Genomic DNA, 27,180 nt, shown 5'->3' on the forward strand with positions numbered 1-27,180 from the left:
GGGCCTCAGTGCCTAAGTAAGAAGCTAGCTCTCTATTTCATTCTGTTGCCTTTTCTATCCTGCCTGTCCAGATCAAAGAGCATTCCCTCATCTTCTCTGATATTTCAGCCAGTGTCACTAAGGACTTGGTAAACATCTTTGCATGCGCATTAATTGCAAATGCTGCTGATTTTTGAAAATGCAGAATCGCCAAACTGCTTGTGAAACTAGGCATCAAGTGCATTGGTTCCAGCAAAGGTCTTACTTTGATTCCTCTTTGTGATACTGCAAAATGCCCATAGAAATAGCACTGGACTTAAATAGGCTAGATTTCCCTAAATGAGATTCCCAGATAAGCACCAGTCTTTTAGAGCTCACAATGTCTCAGAATATAACAGATAAATGCCCCTGCACTGATGTGGCAGTGACATGATTTCTCTGGGTAGTAGCTCAGTTCTTAGTCACCAAATACAGTATTTACTGAATCTTCTCATAGGGTATACATATTTCTGTTACCATGAAAATGGTGAACAAGAGCTGAACCCAAACTGCTCATATCTGCCAGAAAGTGATTAGTAAAAGACAAGAGATGACAGGTGATGGGGAGGATGTGGAGAAAAGGCAAACTTTGTGCATTGTTTCTGGGAATGTAAATTGGTGTAGCCACTATGGAAAGCAGTATGGAGTTTCTTCAAAAAATTAAAATAGAACCACCATAAGACCCAGCTATTCCACTTCTGAGTAAATATTCCAAGATGAAAACACTATTTCAAAAAGATTTTTTAAATGTTTATTTCTTTATTTTGAGAGATAGAGATAGAGAGAGAGAGAGAGAGCAGGGGAGGGGCAGAGAGAGAGGGAGACAGAATCCCAAGCAGGCTCTGTGCTAATGGCAGGCTCCAACCCATGAAACTTAAGATCATGACTTGAGCTGACATCAAGAGTTGGAAGCTTAACAGACTGAGCCACCCAGGTGCCCTGATGAAAACACTATTCAAAGAGGTACTGCAACTCCATGTTCATTGCAATGTTACTGACAAAAGCCAAGACATGGAAACAACCCAAGTGTCCATCAATAGATGAATGGATAAAGAAAATGTAGTGTGTGTGCGTGTGTATATATATATATATATATATATATAGCATATACTATTATATATAGTAAATACTATTTAGCCATAAAAAGAATGCAATCTGGGCATTTGCAACAACATGAATAGACCCTGAGGGCGTTATGCTAAGTGAAGTAAGTCAGTGGAGAAAGACAAATGTTGTGTAATCTCAGTTATGTATGGAATCTAAAAAGGCAGAACTCATGGAAAGTAGAATGGTGGCCAGGGGCCTGGTGGGGGCGGGGGGAAGCAGATGGGGAGATGTAAGGTCAAAGGGTACAACTTCCAGCTGTAAGATGAATAAGTTCTGGGAATTTAATGTAAAGCATGATGACTATAGTTGTCAATGCCGTATTATATGCCTGAAAGTTGTTAAGAGAGTAGATCTTAACTGTTATCACCACACACACACACAATGGTAATTATGTGAGGGGATGAAGGTGTTGACTAACATTATCATGGTAATTATTTCACAATATATATGTATATTAAGTCATCACATTGTACGCCCTAAACTTACGTATGTTATATGTCAACAATATCACAATAAAGTAGGGGAAAAAAAGGCCAAACTGCTATTTGCACCTGTATTGAAAAGATTTTCTGAAGCCAAATGATTTAACTGCTTTTGAAAGATTTGCTGACTTCAATCAAAGACGTCCAAGTAGAGTTGAGATTTTCTCCCACACATGATTAAATCGCTAGAAGTGGCTCGTTTCCTGCTGTAAAGGGGTGGCCCTCTACATCTGGAACATAGGGTGGGTTCATTTGGAAGTCTTGCCACACTCACACTCATATCTTTACACACTTGTCTTCCATAAGAACTGTACAAATGAAGGCCTCTTAATTTAAATGAGCTGAACTGAAACATAAAAGGAGAGAGAGGTAGTGAAAATATTTGCTATCCCTCCTTCAAAACTGGAATGACTCTGCATGACATTTTGCCTGCTGAGATACGGAACAACAGGCCTCTTTTACACTGGCCAAATAATAATATTCATGGTAACCACTTACTAAGCCCTTACTATGTGCCAGGTATTGTGCTAAGTGCTCATATGTGGATAATCTTCCCTGTTATCACCTGCATTTTGCAGATGAGGAAATTGAGGTTTACAGAAATTAAGTAACTTGGCCAAGTTCACATCCGGTATAAATGGTATACTTGGGGCTCAATCCAAACCCAACTGATTTTGGACATCTCAGTCTTTACCACCATGACATATTGACTTTCAGAAAAAGTAACCAATAATGGACTGATTCAGCTGGACTGAATCTACAAGCTGCATCCCTTGACTATAGAGAGTCCTGCTTTGTTCAGCTTTCGTGCACAAGATAGCCTAGATTCCCTCTTTTGGAGATACATAGTGGCTGTGTAGTCTTCCTCAGGTTCCATAATTTGCTATAATGGTTCACAGAACCCAAGGAAACACTTTGCTTATTATTATGGTTTATTATAAAGAATATAAATGAAAATCCAGATAAAGGGTTACATAAGGCACTATCTGGCAGATTGGGACAGAAGACAGAAGCTGTCCCCATGGAGTTTGGGATATGCCACTCCGCCCAGCACATGGACACATTCACTAACCTGGAAGTTATCCAAACCCTTTTGTTTAGAGTTTTTATGGAGGCTCTATAGGCATGATTGATTAAGTCTTTGGCCATTGGTGAGTTTCACCTCTCTCCTCCCTGAAGGTTTGGGAGATGGGGTTGAACATTTCAATCCTCTAATCATCCCTTGGTCCGGTTTCTGTGTCACCAGCATGCAATCCTGAAGCTACCAAGGGACCCACTGGGAGTCAACTCATTAGCATTCAAAAAAGGACTCATCACTGGAGATTCCAAGGGTCTTAGAAGGTCTTCTGTCAGGAATCAGGGACAAAAACCAAATGATATAAGAAGAGATGGTCCTACCACTCTTATCACTCAGGAAATTACAAGGGTGTTATGAGATCTGTGCCAGGGACCAAATATATATTTCCTATTATATTACAATATTACACATGGTAATCTTTCTATATTAATATGTGGAAAACATTTACTTTCTACTCTTTTTTTTCATTGCATGTGTTTTTATTTTTCACTGAAATATATTCGACATATGTCATTGTGTAAATGTAAGAGGTACAACATGTTGATTTGATTCATCTCGATATTATAATATGGTTGCCATTGCAGCAATAATTAGCATCTCTATCATGTCGCATAATCATCATTTCCTTTTAGTGGTTGAAATAGTTAAGATGTAGTCTCTTAACAAGTTGATAATTCTAACACAGAATTGTTGTCTATATTCGCTCTATTGTGCATTAGATCGCTAGGACTTATTGAGTACTCCGTGCAAATTTCACTTTTCACTCTTTACATTGCGTAGTATTCTATTGTGTGGCTGAACTGTGATTTATCTAATTAGTCCCAATTAATGGGCCTTCAGAGCATTAAGATACTCTAAATGGATATTAAAATTTTTGAAATCTTGTAATTACAAGCAACATAGCAGTGAAGAGACCTGTATAAATGGCATTTCTTTTTCATGCAGCTGTATCTGCAGGATAACTTCCCAGAAGTGGGATTGGTAGGTTGAAAGGCAAATGCATTTTTGATGGTTATTGTCAAGTTGTCCCTTATAGGACTCTCCCACCAGCATTATATAAGCACCTCTTTCTCCACTGCCCGGCCTATAGAGTATGTTATCACGCTCTTGGATTTTTACCAATCTGATAGGCGAGAAATGGTTTTCGAATGTAGTTCTGATTTACAGTTGTTGTTTTTCTTTTTATGACCAAAGTTGATATCTTTTCATACGTCTAAGGCCACTGTATTTCCTTTCTGTGAAAAAAAAAAAATGTAGTGGGGAGATTATGTTGCCTGAGATATGAGTGACAAATATCTAAATCTGTCACTTATCTTTTGATTTTGCCCTTGTCATTATTATTATTGCTATTCTTTTGCCACTCAGAGGGCTTTTGTTGATTACAGAGTTGAAGGCATCATTATTCTCTCTCATAACCTCTGGATTTTGAGTCACCGTTAGCAAGGCCTTTCTTACTCTGATGTTCCGCCTGTGTTTTCTTGTCATATTTCTATAGTTTCTTCTGTTTTCCACCCGTGTATACATTTTTATTTGGTGATATTCTGATGAGTGTTATGTTAGTTATGGATCTAACCTTGTCTTCTTGAAGGTGAGTACCCGATTACTCCAGCAATTTTATTAACTAGTCCATTTTTACTTGAGAAGCCACCTTTGTCATGCACCAAATCCTTGTAAGAATTTGGTTCTAATTCTGACTTTCCGTTGTTTTCCATCGGTCCATTTGTTTACTCATCCAGTATTGGGGCTGGGGCCGAGGGAGGTGTTGACCTCCTGCTCTGCTTCGATGTTTGAAACAGTTCCTGAAAAGGAGCCTCCCTGGAGGAGCGCTGAGAAGCCAACTCAGGGAATATTTAATCACTCCCAAGTGCTATCTAAGTTGAAAGTCTTATGCTTGGTGCCTGTCTCTCAGAGCTTTAAATTTTTTGCTCACCGACTTTTATTTTTTTTTTTTAAATTTTTTTTTTTCAACATTTATTTATTTTTGGGACAGAGAGAGACAGAGCATGAATGGGGGAGGGGCAGAGAGAGAGGGAGACACAGAATCGGAAACAGGCTCCAGGCTCTGAGCCATCAGCCCAGAGCCTGACGCGGGGCTCAAACTCACGGACTGCGAGATCGTGACCTGGCTGAAGTCGGACGCCCAACCGACTGCGCCACCCAGGCGCCCCTGCTCACCGACTTTTAAAAAGATCCTCTCACTTTACAGCCTGGAAAAGAAAAGACAGTGCTTCCCTGAACTTTGGCCAAAAAAGCCCCCTAAATCCTCTCTTGTCCACCAGGTCCTCAAAAAGTAGAATTGCCTTTTGGGAGACTTTCCAGCATCATCTTCAGTCAGGATACATCCAACATTTCCCACTTCCAGACAATGCTGTACAACGGTACTTAATTAAGAGAAAGCGTACGTGTCCAGAAAAGCAATCTGTGCATTTCCCCAAGGTGTATGCATTCCGAGGATCGCCTTTTGATTCAGCCACCATGATAACAGCTGTGCTGATGAGTCTGCTGCTGTGCTTTACTTTTTGCATGCATCACTTCATTGGCTCCTCAAGCAGCCTTGATGAAGTTAGCTCTGCGGGTTTGGTAATTTATAAACGGTGCAGACAGCGGGAGTGTGCCCGAGCTGTTTGTGCGTGCATGTGTGAATGTGAGCGGAGCAAGATGTGGGAGCGGGCAGGAAACCCTCTGTGCTTGATACTGCAAACCTCTGAGTCATTTTCTTTCTCAGTAGGTGCCCATGTTATTAATTCCTAGATTATCTGTGGTTTGTTTTTAGCATACCTCGGCCCCCTTGCCATAGTGGGAATGCCTCCCTATCTCTTTTCCCCCACCTCTCTTTCTCCCCCTTTGCATAGAAACTCTATCTTCTCCCATTCTCCTTCTAGATCCCTCTGGTGTTTGAAGAAAACTCCAGCGGCGGTTCCAGGCAGGCGTCCTCACAAAACTTGTTCTCTTCATTGGCCAGAGATCCACTAATCTTCTGCGTAGCCAACGATGTACTGTCCTAACAGCAGCGGATTTTTCTTGTAGGCGTTACAAGTATTTCTTTCATTTTTCTCTTAACAAAGATAATGTATACCTTGGATAAAACCCAAACACTGCAGAAATACTTACTGTTAGAAGTGACGGTCCCTTGTAATCCCACCCTGCAGAGAAAACCATTTTAACAGTTTAGTACTCCCCATTTTGTCAAAAAGGGTATGCTGGCTAGATTGTTCATATTTTACAAAAGTGGAATCATGCTATACACATTGTTTTGCAGTTGGCTTTCTTCACTGAAGAAAACTTCCCAGCCCCTCCATGTGCTGAAATCCCTGTTGTAATAATGAGGCCAAATACTTTTGCTCCCTCTCATTTCCATTCTCCTATTTTTGGCTCCATAGTATAGCCAAAATAGTACACTGAAATAAGGCTAAAGAGTCTCAGATTTCTAGCTACAATTCTGCCACTGGCTAGCCATGGGACTGTAGGTAAATTGTTCAGTCTCTTTGGCCTCAGTTTTCTTCTTTGTAAAGTCAGCAGGTGGGGCACATGATCTCAATGGTCCCTCCCAGCTCTATCGGACCAAGCCTATGGGGAACAGACCTATATTGAGCGCCAGTGTCTCAGGTGCTGTCCTAAATGCTGAGGAAGCGACAATGAACGGCAGAGAAGAAAACTCCTACCCTCACAGAACATACATTGCAATGGTGAATATTCTCCAGTCTGATGTGCACAACCAAGTTTCCTAAAACAGTTGCATCTTCCTTGTCTCCATTTCTCCACCCCCTAATTATTTCCCAAGTCATAGCAACCAAATCCTTGTCTCAACTACTCCGGTGAAAGTGCTCTAAGAAATACCAGCCACTTTGTATTCACAACATCCAGTGGACTCTTGAGACTTCAGTCTTCATTTTACTTGAATGCTATGTGGAATGTGCCACAATTATTTGCTTTCCCCTTTTACTGATAGTCTTCCACAGCGCTGATTTCTTTTGAGAATGTCTATTCCTTCTCCTGAATATACATACAGCCCATCCTCATTATTTGCAGATTCTATATTTGTGAATTCTCCTACTCTAAAATTTTTTGTAACGTCGAACAATAACATGATTATATTGTAAAAGTCTTAGACTTTTAGAAGTCAGTAATAATAATTTGCCAGAAATTATTTGTCAATTACTTTTAACACGTAATTTCCATATCGTGAGACTAAAGTTTGTCAATTACTTATAACGCGCAATTTCCATATCGTGAGACTAAAGTTTGTCAATTACTTATAACGCGTAATTTCCATATCGTGAGACTAAAGTTTGTCAATTACTTATAACGCGCAATTTCCATATCGTGAGACTAAAGTTTGTCAATTACTTATAACGCGTAATTTCCATATCGTGAGACTAAAGTTTGTCTATTACTTATAACACGTAATTTCCATATCGTGAGACTAAAGTTTGTCAATTACTTATAACACGTAATTTCCATATTGTGAGACTACTTCAACAGTAGGTGGATCTCTGCGGGTGGGCCCATCTCCAGCAGTGAAGCTGAGGAGAGCTGTGTCATGGCAATTTGGGCCACACTCTGAGTCAGAAAGGACCCGAGAGGAATGGAGTTCAAACACCACAACCGATGCAAGAATCACTCTGTAACATCCAGGACATGACATGACCTGTTTAAAACTCTTTGATAGTTTCCCACGTTTCTAGGGCAAAGTCCAAACTCCTCGACATGGTCTAAGGGGTCTTCCACAGTCTAGCCTCTGCTGATGTCTTCAGTTTTGTTTCATTGATTTATTCCTTTATCAGCCTATTCATCAAATATTTATTGAGCACTTACTGTGTTCCAGGCACTGTTTTGAGAACTTAACAGTAAATAAAACAGAGAAAAGTCCCTTGGAGATTATATGCCAGTGCTATAAGGCAGACGATAAACAAATAAATAAAATGTGTTATGTCCGATGGTAATGAATGCCATGGAGGAAAATATATCATGGAAGATGTAATGATTTTAAATATGTCTACAAATCCTTTGATATTCCTCCCTCCAGGAGATTGAGCTTAATTTCCTTTTCCTCGTGTGTAGGCCGGATTTAGCAGCTCATTTCAAATGAATAGGGTAAGTCATAAGTGATGGTGTGTGACTTTGGAGACTAGGTCGTGAGAGGCACTGTGACTCCCCACCTCTCTGTCTTAGATCTCACATTCTGGGAGATGTTAGAGACCATATCACGAACAGCCTTCTGGAGAACCTCATATAGTAATGAGACAAGGCCTCCAACAGCAGCCACATGAATGAGCCTTCTTAGAAGTGGATCCTCTGGGCCCTGCCAACCTTTCCTATGACTGCAGCACTGGCCATCTGGACTATAATATCACGAGTGACCCAGAGCCAGACGCCTAGAAATTATATTAGATAACAAATGTTTTTGTTTTAAGCTGCTACATTTTGAGGGCAATTTGTTATACGGCAATTGGTGACTAAGACAAAAAGAAAATAGTGAATATATGTATTAGGAAGTATTGGCAGTTGCCATGGTGGCTGATGGAGGCCTCACCAGGAGGGAGCCTTGTCACAGACACCTGAAGGACACAGCTGTAAGTGATAGGCACACACACCCTCTGAGGCTCATTTGTAACATGCTCCCCCTTGGAGCATTATGGTAGGATCATAAATGGGCTATGTAAATCACCCAGCAGGGGAAGTTCTACATAAGCCATGCCAAATTCTAGTGATAGATAGGAAGTTTGTTCTCTTATAAGACAGTCCATTCCATCCGTTATTGAGCAGTTCTACTTAGGAGAAAACTCTTATTTTAAAACTGGCAAAATTGGGGATTAATACCTTCTCTGGGTAAGGCCCATTTTAATTTTTCAATCGCAATTAGGTGGATATTTTAGGACACAAGAAACAAATACTAGCCAAACTCTTTCTTTCTTTCTTTCTTTCTTTCTTTCTTTCTTTCTTTCTTTCTTCTTTCTTTCTTTCTTTCTTTCTTTCTTTCTTTCTTTCTTCTCATTAGGTTTATTGAGGTATAATTTACACATAATAAAATTCATCCTTTTTAGGAGTACAGTTCTTTGAATTTTGACAAATGTAGGTGGTCTTGCTACCAAGGGCTTTTAACTTTCTATTAATTCTGTGTTGATAACAACTCAAAGAAGTATACAGTTCTTACACTGCTTCCACTCTCTGCCAATTTCAAATGATTCTGGATTATTCTCTCAGTGTTCAGGACCTGGTCAATCAAGGGAGAGCCTGTGTTTTTGGCTGACTGTCTGCTGGCCTAGAAGGCTGTTACTCCAAAGTAATGTTATATTGTATTCTGAAACCTTGTATTTGTGTTTCTCAGAGCAGAATTGTGAACAGACACTGATAATATTTAGCTTCATTTGGGACCCTGAAAGACAAATTTCTTTATTTTCTAATAGAAACAGAAAAAGGAAGACGGCAGTGTTCTAAACACAGAGGGACCTTAAACAAGAAATCTGTATGTGTACCTGTTTCTCACTCTGACCCGAATCTCTATTATACTTAATGTCAATACGTTTTGTTACTTCAATGCTCCCTAATTGCTTTTTCGTTGCATTTGTCTCACTAGTTCAATTATAAAATGATGAACCTTCCCTATGTTTCTTCTCTCCTGCATAATAAAGACTAGCAGAGGGCTGGGCACCTAGAAGTCACGCAACAAATGCTCTTGTGAGAGACTGACTTGTGGGGAATTTGGTAAATTCATGGAAAGGCGCTTTGTGGATTGATTAGGACTTTAGGATAGAACTTCTACCAGAATGCCAGAACTTTTCATTTATTTTGATGAACAAAGCTCTTGCCAGCGTGACTGGAGTTTCACCAATTCATGAAATAAATGACCTAGCAACACAATGTGACAAAGGTAGACATCTAGGAAAGTGGATTACTTCAAAAGATCAAGGTAGAGTTTTGGTTCTATCTGTGGGTACAAAAAAATGAAAGAAGGAAACATTTGTGGCTCTTGAGGTAAAATGATGCTGGCTTCCACTTCTTTCCCTCAATCCTTTTCATTTTGTAAGTCATTGTCGAGAATACTAAACCACCAGGGTGATACAGGGGAATCCCACTGGCAAACATGATATGAGAACATGTCCTCAGAGGGGTCTCTGGGAGAGGTTTTCCGGACATCCCTGGGGAGTTAATTAATGGCTACCTGGTAGTAGTTATGTTGTTGGTCCCTGAAGTCAACCTGGTACCAAATAACATATATTCTGGGATTCTATGCAAAAATTATAAAACCACTCTCTACTTTTTCTCAATTACAGTGAGTGTAACCAACCACAAATATTTCCAAAGAGGTCACAGAAGTTTGAATGTTAGGAGAAAGTCACAGGGTCAGGGCTAGGTAAGACCTAGCCCAACATATGTGAAAGAGGCAAAGAGTTACCAAGAGATATTTATCCAATTTTTCCTCTATGAGCCTGTCATTTTCCTCAAATTCCCCATTAGTCATTCCTTGGAACTAAGATGTGAAAAAAATCCTGCAAAAATGCCTATCTGCATTTAGAATTTCTTAGTTATTTATACCTAGGTATGGATTAGTTGGTTATGATAGTCTCATTTACTTGGTGCCACTTTAGGTAACTTAGGTAGTAGCAACTTAGGCTAGGTAGATTTTTTTATATATATATACGGTTGGGGGCAGGATGGAGGGTCCAGAGCATGGGGTGCTTCTAGTGAGGTTGTGCTTCTATAGAGGAGGATTGGAGAGCCTGAACAGCATGGAGGTCAACATAAGTGTGACCAGGGCTGGCAGAGCAAGAGGAAAACAGAGCTAGTAAAGAGGTGCGTGGTTGCCATAGAGGTTTTTCATCTAGAGTGCCCTCAGGGTGGCTCCACCACTGATGTGGAAAGAGCAGATCAGTGGTGACTTTGGGTAGTCATTGTCATTGGGTCACTTCTTCTTCCTTGCCATCCTCTCTTTGTTTCTAAAGTAAGGAGGAGGGGCGCCTGGGTGGCTCAGTCGGTTAAGCGTCCGGCTTCGGCTCAGGTCATGATCTCACGGTCCGTGGGTTCGAGCCCCGCGTCGGGCTCTGTGCTGACAGCTCAGAGCCTGGAGCCTTTTTCAGATTCTGTGTCTCCTTCTCTCTGTGACCCTCCCCCGTTCATGCTCTGTCTCTCTCTGTCTCAAAAATAAACATTAAAAAAAAAAATTCTTTAAAAAAAAATAAAGTAAGGAGGAGTTTTCCTCTTAAAAACCTTCTTGTTGAGTTTGAATAGTCATATAATTTATTGGAAGTTATGTAGAGTACTTATAGTCTTATATTCCTCTTTTTTTCATTTTACTCTAGGCTGTATACCCAAGGAAGTACACAACTGAGCAGAGGAAGCCCTGGAAATTATTGCCCAAATTACGGAAAATGTGAATGAGGCCACAAGTGAAAAGGTTAGCTGATTTTGAGGAATAATGACATGAAGGACATTTTTATTAGACTATAAAATATATATAGAAAATGAATAAATAATAAATACATAGCTCAATACATTTGCACCAGATAAACGCACCCAAATAATCAGCCAGATAAAGAAACAAATTATTACTAGCACCCCCAGACATGCCCTTTCATCCTAGTTCAGTGTCTAACCACCCCCAGAGGTGGTGACTCTTCTGACTTCTAACTTGATAGACCAATTTTGTCTGTTTTTGAACTTTATATGAAAGGAATTACATAGTTTATATTTTTCCGTATTTGGCTTTTTTTTTGCTCAGTTATTTGTGAGATTCATGCCTGTAGTTATGTGTATATTGTCATTGCTGTGTAGTATTCCAATATATAACTATACTTTACTTTATTCTAATGATTTTGGCTCAGGCTGTTGTAAGGAATGCTACAATGCATATTTCTGTGAATGTCTCTTGTTAACAAATTCACTTCTGTTGGGTATGTAGCTAGAAACTAAATAATTTGTCATAGACATCTATCTGTCCAGCTTTGGTAGTTATTGCAAAAACAATTTTCTAAAGTGGTTTTACCCACAATGAGATATCACTTCATACATGTCAAAATGGCTAGTATAAAAAAAGTCAATAACAAATGAACAAACGTCGGCGAGGATGCAAAAAAAAAGGAACACTTGGACACTGTTGGTGGGGATGCAAACTGGTTTAACCACTGTGGAAAACAGTGTGGAGTTTCCTCAAAAAGTTAAAAATGGAAATACCATATAATCCACTAATTCCACCACTGGGTATTTACCCAAAGAAAATGAAAACATTAATGCAAAAAGATATATTCTTTTATATATTATATTATATTATATTATATTATATTATACTTTTAGATATTATACTTTTATATATTATACTTTTATATATTATACTATTATATTATATTATATTATATTATATTATATGGTACAGGCTTCCAGTTATGGAATGAACAAATCATGGAGATAAAAGGTACAGCGTAGGGAATATAGTCAATGGTATTGTAACAGCATTGTATGGTGACAGATGGTAGCCAGACTTGTGGTGAGCATAGCGTAACATGTAGATTTGTCAAATTGCTGTTGTGCATCTGAAGCTAATGTAACATTGCACGTCAACTATACTTCAATAAAAAAATAAAGTGATTGGGGGCGCCTGGGTGGCGCAGTCGGTTAAGCGTCCGACTTCAGCCAGGTCACGATCTCGCGGTCCGTGAGTTCGAGCCCCGCGTCAGGCTCTGGGCTGATGGCTCAGAGCCTGGAGCCTGTTTCCGATTCTGTGTCTCCCTCTCTCTCTGGCCCTCCCCCATTCATGCTATGTCTCTCTCTGTCCCAAAAATAAAAATTAAAAAAACGTTGAAAAAAAAAATAAAGTGATTGTAGCAAATTATACCCCTTCACGTGGCTTATGAGAGTTCCATTTGCTCTAAATGCTTGCCAACAATTGGTAGTCATTCTGGTGGGTGTGTGGTTTTAATTTTGCCTTTCCCTATGCCTCATGAAGTCTTACCCCTTTTAGATGCATATTCTCTTTTGAAAAACATCTTTTCAAGATTTTGTCTTTTTCTTTGTCCCTCCCTCTAGGGTTGTTCTTATTTATTTGCAAGAACTCTTTACATATTCTGGAATTCAGATATGTTACAAATATTTTTTCTGGAATTGTTTTTAACAACTCACACTTGTGGTGGTTCTACTACAACTGTCAGTAGATGTTTATGAAAAGACCCTAAATTAAGAGATATTTCAAAGAAAAAAAAAAGGACTTAGGACAGCTTGACCATAGTGGATGAAGGAGAAGGGATACTCATGCTAAAATCTGAATTCAAGAACAATGGTGCATTAATTCATTCAACAGACTTGGCCTGTGCAAGGTACACATCTAGTGAAGTTACTGAACCTCTGTTTCCCAACTCTTGGCTACCTTATGACTATCTCCATTCCTTTCTCCTGGTTGTTTCATATTTCGGATAATAATAATTATTATCAATAACAAATGTTTTCTGAACAAAGTCCAAGCACTTCATACAGATTGTCAAAACTATATGTAGTAGGTGCTATTATTACTCTCTTTTTACAGAACATTTAGGTAATTTAGCTAAGGCTATCCAGTTAGTAAGAAGTAGAGCCAGATTCAGATCTAAGCAGACCGACTAGAGAGACTATACTCTCAATGGTTGCCTTCCTGCTATACGAAGCTGACCTTATGTCAACCATGGGACTTTTGTTGGTTAATTCATATCAAATGTCAGTCTTATTAAATGTATGGCCCAAAGCCATCTGCAGCAATGAACTTGAGGAAACCAGACTGCAGAGAATGGAAAAAGAAAGAGATAGATAGTAAAAACAGTGGCCATTGAATCAGAAAACCTGACCTCAAGTTCTGGCTTTCCCATGATGACTCTGTGGCTTTGGGTAGGTTGCAAACAAATCTTACTCTCCCAGTTGTAAAGGGGGTAAAACTGCTTGTCTTTCCTACATTAGGGTGTCTAGCAGGTGACTGCAAAGATGAGAAAACAGAAAAGTACTGAGAGTTATTTTCCCAATAAATGTTCATTTGTCCCCTCAACTAAGAGGACAATTATTAAGTGCCCTGCTGGATGCCAGGCACTATTCTAGAAGCTTAATGCATTGAAAAGTCAAAATATAATTATTGCAACAATAATCAGGTCACCTTTGCTTGTAACTCACTTGGTCATCTGATTACAACTTATTGAGGGCTCAGTATGTTCTAAGAGTTGTGCTAGAGGGAGTCTGTGCTCTTATGGAGCTGATCTTATGGTGAAGGAATGAATGACTAAATGAGTGAATAAAGCATATTGCCCCTTTCTCTCTCATCCAGCACCAACCTGGCACCCTGTGAATAGCTCTTTGTTGCAGTTTTATTTCCTGGCAAACATCACCCAGGCATTTCCTCTTATTCTCCTGCGTTTAAGCCGTGTATTCTAACAAATGATCCCACTTATCTATGGCTTTATCATTTATTGTAACTCCTCCCTTTGTCAGCCGATTAAGTGTACCAAGCACAATTTCTATCCAGCTCTTATATTTAATTCCCTCCCTACTCATTCAAGTACCTGTCGATCTTTAATTTTTCTAAAATCAGGTTAATTAACTAACATGAGTACAACTTAAATTGCAGTTCTCTAATCAGTATTTAGGTACATTCAATGTTTTCTCTCAAAAGTAAACCCACTTCAGATTAATCCTAAGGCTGCTACAACACAATTACTATGTCACCTATTACTGTATTTCTTTGAAGTATTAAACATGAGTCTAAGAACCTCTGTGTGGTAAAATATTGAAACAACAACAAAATAGATATTTATTAAATAGAATGAAATATTATTAGCCTAGTTGATTTGTTTGTATGAATTTGGAAGTAATAACAAAAGTATACCTCTTTTTTGTTAGGCTTTTTTTTTTTTTTTAATGTTTTTTATTTATTTATTTTTGAGAGAGCACAAGCAGAGGAGGGGCAGAGAGAGAGAGGGAGACAGAATCCAAAGCAGGCTCCAGGCTCTGAGTTGTCAGCACAGAGCCCGATGCGGGACTTGAACCCACAAACCGTGAGATCATAACCTGAGCCAAAGTTGGATGCTTAACCAACTGAGCTACCCAGGTGCCCCCAAAATATACCTCTTTAAAAACACATTGTATTTTAGACTTACCATCGATTCAGGGTGACATCTTTTCCAACTAAACTAAATTAGTGATACTTCACTCCATTAATAGCACGTACGAAGCTTTTGAATTAGGATAATGACAAAGAAAAAGGAAAAAGAATATTTTCTCAAGATGATGTTTATGAGATTTTAAAACCAAATCTCCTCAGAATTGGAACTGTCTTACTCTCCCCAGCTATGGTTATATGTATTTTAAAACTTTCAACAGGGTGGTGAGAATGTAGGAAATATCTAGTTTATTTGGCCCACAATTTTCATTCAGAGACTAAGAGAGTCTAGTAAATCTGTACCAAGATACAGTGGTGACTAAGAATTTTAATTTTTAATTTTTTAAATTTTTTATTATTTTTTTGAGAGAGAGTGAGAGTGAGAGTGGGGAAATGGCAGAGAAAGAGGGAGACAGAGGATCCGAAGGGGACTCTGTCTGATAGAAGTGGGCTCAACACTGGGCTCGAACTCATGAACTGTGAGATTACGAACTGAGCCAAAGTCAGACACTTAATCAAGTGAGTCACCGAGGTGCTCCCTGAATAAAAATTTTTAAAAGTTGTGTTTAAAAATAGTACTCAACCTGTGGAAATGATTGTGAGAAGCATTAATAATTCTAAAATTGATTAGAGAATTGGAATAAGAGATTCACTGATAATAGTTAACTATGAATACCAACATCTGGTGTTACAAGTAAGTGTGAGTTACGATTTTCTAAACTTATTTACTAGTCAAAATAATAAGTGAGCAACTGGGAGAGACCTATAGATTTTAAAAATATTTGACAGTAGAGGAGTCTGGGTGGCTAGTCAGTTGGGCGTCCAACTCTTGATTTCGGCTCAGGTCGTGATCTCACAGTTCATGGATTCAAGCCCTGCATTGGGCTCTGCACTGACAGTGCGGAGCCTGCTTGGGATTGTGTCTCCCTCTCTCTCCGTCTCTCCCCTGCTTGCTCCCTATCTCTCTCTCAAAATAAATAAAAATAAACTTTAAGAAAATGAATTAAAAAAAAACATCAATCACTATAGAGGACAGACATTAGGGAGCTGATGCCGAATTGTTTATATGTGCTGGAGTAGTGAGGCGTTTGAATAAATGTTGCTTCCTTCTATCATTTAAATTGATTTCAGTCCTTGGTCTTACTAGAGAGGAAAATATACTCATTTATATCATGACACATTCCTGGGGGTATAGTCTTCCCCTTTAAGATGAACTCACAAGATTTCGTCCTTAGGAAGAAGAGAAAGGTGGCTACGGTTGAAAAGTGCCCTTGGGCTGGGTGTTCACAGGGTGCGGTAGGCAGGGAAGAAAGCTGGCCTAAGTACTGGCAGGGTCAGCTCTGAGCATAATGGGGAAGTAAAATATCTCTAGCTTTGTTGCTGGCTATCTCTAACTCTCCTCTCTGCTGACAGTGAAAAAAAGCAAACGTTCTTCATTTTCCCAGGAGATGAATATCCCAATAATCCAACTTGGTACTCATTCACACAAAGGGGAAAATGATTAACAACACTTTAATATCTTACTTCATCTATAAAGTGACTAGGAGTTAAAAATAATACACAAGGCCTCAATGAAAAAAATGTTGACACACTGTCAAAGGATATGAAGGAAGATCTTAAGTAGTAGAGAACAGGTAAACGCTCTTGGATGGAATGAGTTCATCTTATAAAGTTGCCAATTCTCCTCAAATTAAGTGATAGCCCAATCAAAGTTTCTTCTGAGTCTCCACCCCTCCGGAACTGGACAAATTTATTATGAGATTTATGTAAAAAATATATGAAAGCCCATGAATAACAACGTCAGTCTTGAAAAAGAGCAAAGAGAGCAGAATTTCCTTCCCAGATATAAAGATATTCCTCAGTAATAAAAATATTATGGAACTGGCTCAAGAATAAATAAATAAATAAGTAAACCAACCAACCAACCAACCAACCAATGGAACAAAACAGGGAGCTCAGAGCTAGCTATTTGTATATGGGAAATACGCACATAATAAAGGACTCGCCATTTAGTGAACTGTGTTGGGATAACTGACTCGCTATGTGGAGGAAAGTAAACTGGATTCCCTACTTTCCATCATCTACAAAAAGCCATTAAAGACCTGATTGTAAAAGGTAAAACCATAAATAGAAGAAAAGACAGAAGAATATCTCTGTGACCTAGAGGTGGAGAGAGACTTTTCAAACAAAGCCTTGGAAAGTGCAAACTGTGTGACAAAAAATAATGTCTTAGATGTCATCCAAATCAAATTTCTATTCAACGAAAACCAAACTAATGAAGTTAGTGGAATGCAAGTTGAGAGGAGAGTTTGTTATGCTTACAAGCAAAGGAGACAATGTATGAAATATACAGGGAACGCCTAGAAATCAACAACAAAACCCCAAAGCCCACTAGAACAATGGGCAACAGATGTAAACAATCAATTCAGAGAGGGGGGAAACTCAAGAGGCTCCAAGTGTGTGAAAAAAGAATTACAACAATAATGAGATAGCGTTTTAAACTTCCAAAATTTGGCAAAATCAAATCTGGATTGAAAATCGAAGAAAACCAAAGAAAACAAACCTTAGTGCTGTCTTTCTGGAGAGCAGTTTGGCAGTTATCTAGAAAAAGGCAATGAACTTATCTTTAAGACCAGGTAGACCTACTCCTGGGTAACTATCCCGAAGATGTTCTCAAAAATATACCATTACGTGACTTGGATGAGGTTGCTTAGTGCTGCAGTGTCTGTAGAGTGCAATTGGAGACGGTTTAGGTGCCCACTGAGGGGGGGGGGGGGGAAATAAGTAAAGCGTGGATATACACTGCTGAGTGGCATGTTAGAAAAAGGGTCTGCACATAGCAACATGGATAGATTGCAAGACCACAGTGCTGAGTGAAAGATTAAGAAAGAGAACCATTCCTATAAAATAAAAATACCTACGCATGCTCAACAACACTTGACGTTTTACAAGGATTCAGAAATGTGTATAAATACATTAGTCCAATGGCCTATGGCAGGTGTGGAGGTGGTGATGTTGTGTGGTGCAGAAGGAAGGAGGATTAGGAGGGTGAGATCTCTCTCTCTCTGTCTCCGTGTCTCTCTTTCTCACACACACACAGTGGGACAGAGAGAGAGAGAGAGAGAGAGAGAGAAACTTGCAGGGAACAATGATCATGTGTGTTATACTGAGGAGTATGATGAATACACGACTTTTTACCAGACACCTGAAGTTCTATTTCTCCTGGAGAGATGTATACTTTATTTTTTTTTAACGTTTTTATTTATTTTTGAGACAGAGAGAGAGCATGAACGGGGGAGGGGCAGAGAGAGAGAGAGGGAGACACAGAATCCGAAGCAGGCCCCAGCCTCTGAGCCATCAGCCCAGAGCCCAACACGGGGCTCGAACTCACAGACCGTGAGATCGTGACCTGAGCTGAAGTCGGACGCTTAACCGACTGAGCCACCCAGGCGCCCCAGAGAGATGTATACTTTAAAAGAACGCATTGTGTTGGGGTGCCTGGTTGGCTCAGTTGGTCAAGCGTCTGGCTCTTGGTTTTGGCTCAGGTCATGATCTCACAGTTCGTGAGTTGTAGCCCTGCACTGGGTTCTGCATTGACAGTGTGGAGCTTGCTTGCGATTCTCTCTCTCTTCCTCTCTCCCCGCCCCCCCACCTTGCTCGTGCTATGTTTCTCTCAAAATAAATAAATAAACTTAAAAAGAAAAAGAATGCATTGTGGATTTCTGAGCATCAGTCAATGAATTGAGAAATAGTTTCATCATGCAGTGAATATTTATGTGCCAGGCACTATTCTGGGTGCTAGGGAGAGTAGAGTGAGTGAGACAGAGAAGGCTAGCTTCTGGTTAGGGATTCTGGTTAGCCCTTCCTGGCATTAGAGCAGGAAAACTGTTGCATAAATCAAAGATGAACAATGGGTATGTCTGTCTGGGTCTGGGAAGCCAGGGTTGCTGTTTATCTAGGGTGACTGCTGGAAGACGCTTGAAAATTCACAAGGGAACAGCTGAAGAGAAGGCCTTTCATGATCTGAAATTATTTAGCACCCATTTGTCTCCAGTTGTTTTTTCACAGGAGCAGTTTTATACTGTATCCACAACCTCTCCTAATAACAAGGGTTTTTGAGACTTCTTGTTCAGAAATCCTAGAGCAGATTTTCACATTAGCGGGTTTTGGTCAAGTTCACTGAAGCCTAAGATCTTGGCTCCATTAGCACTTTAATATTTATTTATTTATTTCTTTATTTGGAGAGCGAAAGTGGTGGAGGGGCAGAGGGATCTGAAGCGAGGATCTCTCTGAAGCGAGGATCTGAAGCGAGTTCTGTGGGCTTTGGGCTGACAGCAGGGAACCTGATGTGGGACTTGAACTCACAAACCACGAGATCATGACCTGAGCTGAAGCCGGAAGCTCAACCCACTGAGCCACCCAGGTGCCCCAACGCTATCTTTTTGATGTTTGTCCCTCAGGACTAGATAGTGAATAATACGCATGTTGCTGCTGTTAAAGACTGGTTTGCCATTTTCTGGCACTCTGTTTTTGTTTCACAGCTATTTATTCCCTATTCAGGGTTAATAATGAAGCTGGCAAGTAGTACTGCACCAACCCCAACTTTAGAAGTACTGTAAAGGCAGTTCCAAATTACCTCCACGAGTGTTCCCAAAGATATTTAGTGAATTATTTAAATTCACAGATCAATGTCTTTTTTTGTTGATTTCTTTTTACGTGTCTGGAGCTGTTTTAAGTATTGGAGATACGAAGATAAAAAAGACTGAGACTCTTCCCTGGGAAGCATATAATTCGATAATGTCAAAATTTATTTTCCCAGAGATCCTGGGTGGCTCAGTCACTTAAATGTCTGACTCTTGGGTTGGGCTCAGGTCATGATCTCATGGTTCGTGGGTTCAAACCCCACATTGGGCTCTGCGCTGACAGCATGGAGCCTGCTTGGGATTCTCTCTCTTTCTCCCTCTCTCTCTCTCTGCTCATCCCAAGCTCTCTCTCTTTCTCTCAAAATAAATAAATAAACTTAAAAAAACCTTATTTCCCGTGGGAACAAAATTATATATGCTGGTCAGATTCCCAGGCAAGCCAACAAAAGACTATTTAATCCATAATATAGAATAAATCTAGTGCTAACATAATTATACAGAATTTTGGACAAAAATGGCCATATCTCATACAATGGGAAATTGGATGAAAAAGAGTTTCCTCATCTTGGACTCATAAACAACCTCAAGCAAACATTTGGAATGGGTCTAGTTTCATGCACTCTCCTGAATCTTCCCTTTTGCATCTTTCTCCTAAGGCACCCTCCCAAATGCTCAGTGTCCTTATGCTGTTTTAATCCTTCCTGTGGCTCCTCATCTGGGTCTGTGCCATTCTACCAATGCTCAAGGTTCAATTTCTCGCTTTCCTTCTCCCAGTTCTTCAACATTCCTGATCTTAACTAGTTGGGAGGAGAAAAATCTGAGCAAACTAATTTGCACGTCCTTTCCCCTAGCACATGCTCCCCATTCCCACCCTTTGGGAGGGGTTCCAGTTGAGTTTTTAGGTGTTATTTAGAATTCATTGTATTTTTAGTGGTGCCTGGGTGGCTCAGTTGGTTAAGCTTCCTACTCTTGATTTTGGCTTAGGTGATGATCTCACTGTGAGTTTGAGCCCCAAGTCGGGCTCTGCACTGTAGGTGCGGAGCCTCTTTGGGATTCTGTCTCTCTTCTCTTTGCTCCTCCTCTGCTTGTGCTCTGTCTCTCAAAATAATTAAATACATTTAAAAAACTTAAATAAACTTAAAAAAAAGAATTCAATGTGTTTTTAATAATTCAAAGTCAACATATAACCACTATATTGCCAGGTTCTCTTCCTTAGACATCCATACACATAATAAAAACTGTTATAAGATTTTTGGAGGGGCGCCTGGGTGGCTCAATGGGTGAGCATCCTACTTCGGCTCAGGTCATGATCTCATGGTTTGTGGGTTTGAGCCCCGCTTCGGGCTCTGTGCTGGTGGCTCAGAGCCTGAAGCCTGCTTCAGATTCTGTGTCTCCCTCTCTCTCTGCCCTCCCCCTCTAATGCTTTCACTCTCAAAAGTAAATACATTAAAAAATAAATATTTTTGGAAATATTATTTTGAGACTTAACGTGTGTTGTTTAGAATGAGAACAGGTAAAATTTTAAGATAAACTACAATAGCCACTGTATTCTTAAAATATTTGCATGTTAAGAAAAATGGCAATTAGATTGTTTCGCATTAAGGTTTCCAAATTTAAACTGATACTGATTATAATTCAATAAAAAATTGTTTTAAGTAATCTCTACATCCACCGTGGGGCTTGAACTCATGATCTCAAGATCAAGAGTCACATGCTCCACTGACTGAGCCAGCCAGGCGCCCCTCAATAAAAAATTTTACGATATATTTGCAGCCACCATAATTGTTAATATTTACACAGAATGGGAGGAAAACAGTGCTTAGATTAGCCAACACTATTATTTTAAAATTTTAAGTCTTCCTCAGGATTCAGCATATTGAAAAAAGGAGATAAAATTAATTTTAAAAATGTGATTATCTCCAAGCTATCATTATTCTTTATTTTAAAGCAGAGGATATAGGACATGGGTCCTTTATTTCTTATCACCTGTAATGAGATAAGAATCTATGAAGCTGGTAGGAAAATGAGTCCACAACCAAAATGTTTACTCAGCTACTACGGAAGATCAAAAACTAGTATGCTGAATCCGGAATCTGCGAAGACAAAGCAATTGTTTTCTTTGAAAAATAAGTGGGGTTTAGAAAATTTCTGGGATTTATCTGTAAAAACACCTTCTGGGCCCTAATAGTGACGTTTTAGGGAAACACTCACATTTCAGGGTGGGAAAAATAGGAGGTAGCATTTTGTGGGCTCTTCTGGTGGTTAGGTAGTTCTCAGAAGACAGTACTGGAAATTAGATAATTGCTGATGTCATCTTTTTCACAAAAAAACGTGTTCTGGGGGCTATAAAAGCAGCAGCTTTTCCCTTTCCATCACAAGCAGAATCGTTGAAACAGGTAAGTGTTTCAGCAAACTTGGTTTGATATGATAACTTCTTGATACCTCATTGCTTTCCCTTGTAATCTTGCTTCTTGTTCTCTCCAAACCAGGTTCTCCTTTTCTAGTCGCCATTTGTTTAAGTTAGAGGTGTCTGCGATGGCTGCCCTGCAGAAACCTGGGAGCTCTTCCCTTATGGGAACTCTGGCCGCTAGCTGCCTCCTTCTCGTTGCCCTGTGGACGCAGGGAGGATTGGCTGTGCCCATCAGTTCACACTGCAGGCTTGACGGGTCCAACTTCCAGCAGCCCTATATCACCAACCGCACCTTCATGTTGGCTAAGGAGGTACTCATCTCAAACTCTCTCTCTCTCTTTCACATCTATCTACTTGGAACCTGAGAGTTCCAAAAATTGTCTCCAGGACACTACTAAAATCTTTAGGAACCCATCATCTACCCTCACTGGTAGACCAGAAATTATTTTCTATGTCTCTTTAGAGAATTTTTGGAGATTGGGCTTTACCAGAAGACCTTCCACTTTGGCCTTGAGGATATGTATATTGAGCTTTACTCCAAAAAATCCATTTATTAGCCCACCTGACTTTTGTTTTTCCCTTTACTCCTCTGTGCATTATTTTAAACTCATGCACACATCTGAATTCTTTCTTTAGTCTTCCTGGGGCTGCTCTGGGGAACGTGGATAGAATGCATCTCTACTCACAGACTTTTCTCCTATCTCCCTGACGTCCAGGCACTTTGTCTTTTCTTCTCTTCCAGGCTAGTTTGGCAGATAACAACACAGATGTTCGTCTCATTGGGGAGAAACTGTTCTACGAAGTCAATGTAAGTCATAGTCATGATGAGCAAGGCAATGTGTCATCCGTGGTTATTTGGATGGTGGTGATGATGGTTTGGATCTTCTGGATGCCCCCTCCCATGACCCCTGCTGTTCCACTTTTGCCTGCAGATGGGAGAGCGCTGCTATCTGATGAAGCAGGTGCTGAACTTTACCCTTGAAGAAGTGCTGCTCCCCCAATCTGATAGGTTCCAGCCCTATATGCAGGAGGTGGTGCCCTTCCTGGCCAGGCTCAGCAACAAACTAAGCCAATGTGTGAGTTCTTCTCCTACCCTAACTCCACCCACTCCTAGCCCGCCTCCCCCCACTTCTTCCCTTTAGAGCCCTTCGACGCCAACCCTCACTGCCCCTACCCAGGCTGGCAGCAAGAGGTGCCTCAGCAACACCATTACAGGAGTGATTTGGAGTCAGAGTGGTTTTTTTTTGCTTTAATTGAGTCACATTTTGAATTTATGGTGATGAAGGGTATCTGAAAGACAAGAGCACAGAAGGCTCCTCTGTTCCTGGGAAAAAGCAACTTAAGTTATGTGAGAAGAGAAAGGTGTTGGGAGCTGTAGGAAAAAATGCCTAGATGTGGAAATGGTTCCTCTGAGTAGAGATGGAAGGGATGGGAAAGAGAAAGGGTAATGGAAAGATTTAACATTCGGTGCTGGGTGGACAAACACGGTTGCCCTTTGGATGCTGCAAGAAGTGACCGAGTCAGAGGTATATGACCTTGATGGCTCTGAATATTTAAAATTTTGAAAAAAGATTGGGGTGGACTGGGTGGAGCGACGGGACTCAGTATTTATTAAAGAGGGCCTACTGTTCACCCAAGACATACTTTATGTCCGTTTCTTGTTCTGAGCGTGCATTTTTTGTGAGGGAGAGTTAGGGTTTTATTCTTCACAGAATTTGCATAAACCACTCCACTCTTTCCACACACTTAAACCTCAGTAGGATTTCCCAAAGGTGAAGAGAGGTCCCATGTAAGGGAAATGACTGGATTTTGGTGTCCAAGGGAATTCAAGAGCTGTGCAAATCTAGGTCACTGGTGAAATCTGGGTCATTGTGGGCAAAATTGCTAAGAACTTTAATTCCAGGTGCATTGTAACGCACCTCGGTTAGGGACACTCAAGTTCATAAAGCTAAAATAAGTGTTTCGGTTTTCATTTTGTAGCATATTGACAGTGATGACCAGCATATCCAGAGAAATGTGCAAAACCTGAAGGACACAGTGAAAAAGGTACTACTAATAACTATTAATGCTAAATTATTAAAGAGGAGAGACACGTGTCACTTTCTTTTTCTTCCCTTTGTTTCTTTTTTCCTCCTATGGATAATTTTTTACTTGATTCGCCTACCACTGGGTTGATCATCTAGGTGCATATACATGGATGTGTCTGTATATTTATAAATAAGCTTCCCAATTTTGCAAATCCTAGAATCCTAGAACCGGGTGGGAAATTAGGTCTTCTAATCTCATCACCCCATGTTCTGGGCATGGCCAGTAGCAAAGCCAGGGCTACTAGGCAGATCTCCTGAATACTCCATGCAACACTATTTCCAGCAGCAATTTGTGTTGGTTTTAGTTTTATTAATTCTTCAGGAAATTTGAGATTCCTACTAGCGTGTAATCTGAACAGGCACCTGTTCAAAAAACAGAAAAGCACCTGGGGGAAAATTTATTTGAGGTGATTTTTGAAGCCATTGATTTGATGGTTTAAAACTTGGAGAGAGAAGCCCAGAACAATCATAATAAAAGAGCTGGGCTTATGTAGGGGATGAATCTCTGGAATGATTCATGCTTATATTTAATCATCATTGTACAATACCCAACAGCTGTAGGTTTTAATTTAAAAGCAAGAGTGAGCCACCCCTAATTTCTTTTATACAGTTTCAAATAGAATGAAATGTTAGTAATGGCTTTCATATAGTGAATGAAAGTCTGAACTGGGAATAATCTTTTCTTCCTCTCTCTTTTCCCCTTCCTTTCTGGTTTCCTCCTTCCCTCAACAAATTCCCAGTGAGCATTTATCTTATGTAGGCTACTGTATATTCGAACAGTGAATGATACTGTCACGTGGCCTATTTGGGGAAAAGAACAATAGTAGAAAGCTGAGACTAGCAGTTGTGACTCATCCAAAAACCAGTGGAATGATTACTAGCAGCGAAAGTGATGCTTTTGCAGACAGGCACAGTTACACCTCAGAAGCACGAAAGCTCTAGCCGATGGAATTTTCACTAACAGGTGTAACCTAAATTTTCTTTTCCTTCCCACCTTGATGTTTCTTGAAAAAAGGATTTCTTCCTGATCATGATTTCACGAATGTGTCTGTTTCTTCCTTGGATAGTGGAAGGCTTTGTAGCCTTTCATTGTGAAGATCAATTCTCTTGTCATATATTGATTACCTCGATGTGGAGGGCTGGATATTAGCATGCCATTGCAAAGAAGTGCTTTGCACTTCTGGTCTGAAAAATTCCTGACGTCAGTTTACTTTGTTGGCTTTAGAAAAATGCAGGGTGGGAGAGAAACATCTGACGGTGATCCATGTGGGGAAACAAATTTTAAAGCATTTTTTAAATGCATTTTTTAAAACAAATTTTAATCCATTTTGGGAGAATCAACTCTTGCAATGGGGTGCCACCTAGAAGAGCGGTTATGGTATTTTTGTTTTAACCCTGTAGCTCCAGAGAGCATAGGCAAGAGAGGAACATTACCCAGAGGAAGCTCAACGCCAGAGATAACTGTTCAACACTGGCTGAAATGGGAGGGCGGTCTTGGAGGTGTTATGTCCCTGTCACTGCAGGTACAAGCAGAGAGCAGGCTGTGGTAGAATGGATGATAGACAGTAGGGCAAGCTAACTTCAAACATTCTTTACAGTCTTGGCAGTCTTTGAGATACAAGAAATATCGCTTGGCATTATGTCAAAGGAAGTATGGAAAGGTGGAATGATGGAAGACAAGAGGAAGTGAAAGGAGAACAAAGCAGAGAGGACAATGATGGCTTACGGTTTTCCTTGAAATACTCTAGAGCAAATTTAATAGATTAGATGAATTTCAGAGGAGAATGCTTTGAACTTGAATCTGAGTTCTCTCTCTTATGGAGTTTGAAAGCTTCATTTACAGCCTACCCGGAAGGAGGAGGAGAGAAGTGGTGTTATAATGTGTATCTGACTTTCTACTAATTAAAGCAACTGGATGGGACTTATTTGGTATTTTCCCTACAAAAGTGAAAACCTGTTGTTGTTTTCCCCCTTTGTTAAGGAGGTGAGAACAGAAGAAGCTCACGTGTATTGGTAAATGTACAGTTTTGGTACAAAAGTGTGTGAGCTGAGGGCGCCTGGGTGGCGCAGTCGGTTAAGCGTCCGACTTCAGCCAGGTCACGATCTCGCGGTCCGTGAGTTCGAGCCCCGCGTCAGGCTCTGGGCCGATGGCTCGGAGCCTGGAGCCTGTTTCCGATTCTGTGTCTCCCTCTCTCTCTGCCCCTCCCCCGTTCATGCTCTGTCTCTCTCTGTCCCAAAAATAAATAAAAAATGTTGAAAAAAAAAAAAATCAAAAGTGTGTGAGCTGAGCTGTTATAATTAGGTGGTCATAGACTGTAGTGAGGCTATGAGGGAGGGCAGAGCATAGTGGGGGCATTCGGTCCTGCAGATGTCTGCACAGCTCCCATCCGCTTGCTCTGGTTAGGAAGTGGCTTTAAACAGCTTCATTAGTGTAGATACAACTGAGATTTGATGCCCGTTGGTGCCTTTAAAGTTCAGTTAGCCATAATTGTAAGCTCTATGGCAAATCATGTTATATGCTGCTAAAAGGGTATTGTTATTAGTCTTTTACAAAAGGCAAAAACTTGGTTTTTGTCTCCAGCAACCCAACCATCTTTTTCTAATTTGTTCCTCTTTAAAAAGTATGGTATGAATGCTCAAATACTCATGTGTTCTTATTTTTACAGCTTGGAGAGAATGGAGAGATCAAAGTAATTGGAGAACTGGATTTGCTGTTTATGGCCCTGAGAAACGCCTGTAATTGAACAGAGCAAAGCTGGAAAATGGATGACTAACCCTTCTTGCCCCTTAGAAATAACAAGATCCCTTAAAGCTTTCTTTTACCAAAAGGGAAATGGGAAGCCAAACTTTTTAATCATGGGTGGATTTTAAGTAAACCGCTGCTTAGCTTAAAATAGAGAACAATGTCACCTGTGTCCACAGGATCAGAAGGTAGACCTTCCATGCTTAATGAGAATTATTGATAAAATTTTATTGTGGTTGGTGTTTTATACCCAGAAACTTATTTTTTTTAAAACAATTGTCTACTCCCATAAAAAATATTACTTCCCATTCCTTTAGGGAAAAAAAAGCCCTAAATAACTTCATTTCCAGAATCAATATTTATATTTATGAATTTATTTATTGTTGTAAGTACACATTTTATTTATGTCATTTTAATAATATAGATTTATTTATAGAAATATTACATGATACTGCTACTTAAGTAAAAAGCTAATATTTATGACAATAATTATGGAGCTGTGTTTA

The 27,180-nt window shown here is 39.9% G+C and overlaps 1 protein-coding gene across 1 annotated transcript; it reads left to right on the plus strand.

Annotated features, from left to right (window-relative positions):
• Nucleotides 1-21,969: 21,969 nt before the first annotated feature.
• On the plus strand, nucleotides 21,970-26,907 carry IL22 (interleukin 22). Its single transcript, XM_058682281.1, has 5 exons — nucleotides 21,970-22,155; nucleotides 22,587-22,652; nucleotides 22,777-22,920; nucleotides 23,825-23,890; nucleotides 26,598-26,907. The coding sequence occupies exons 1-5, from the start codon at nucleotides 21,970-21,972 to the stop codon at nucleotides 26,673-26,675; spliced, it is 540 nt and encodes a 179-aa protein (XP_058538264.1). The 3' UTR covers nucleotides 26,676-26,907.
• The last annotated feature ends 273 nt before the right edge of the window (nucleotides 26,908-27,180 follow it).

The sequence above is a fragment of the Neofelis nebulosa genome, chromosome 8, assembly GCF_028018385.1.
Source record: "Neofelis nebulosa isolate mNeoNeb1 chromosome 8, mNeoNeb1.pri, whole genome shotgun sequence".
In the NCBI taxonomy this organism is placed as follows: Eukaryota; Metazoa; Chordata; class Mammalia; order Carnivora; family Felidae; genus Neofelis; species Neofelis nebulosa.

Bases quoted from the DNA above. Each gene is read 5' to 3' on its own strand.
- IL22 (XM_058682281.1), top strand. From the start codon at position 21,970: ATGGCTGCCCTGCAGAAACCTGGGAGCTCTTCCCTTATGGGAACTCTG. The intron at 22,653-22,776 runs GTAAGTCATAGT...TTTTGCCTGCAG, and splicing joins AACTGTTCTACGAAGTCAAT to ATGGGAGAGCGCTGCTATCT. The intron at 23,891-26,597 runs GTACTACTAATA...TTATTTTTACAG, and splicing joins TGAAGGACACAGTGAAAAAG to CTTGGAGAGAATGGAGAGAT.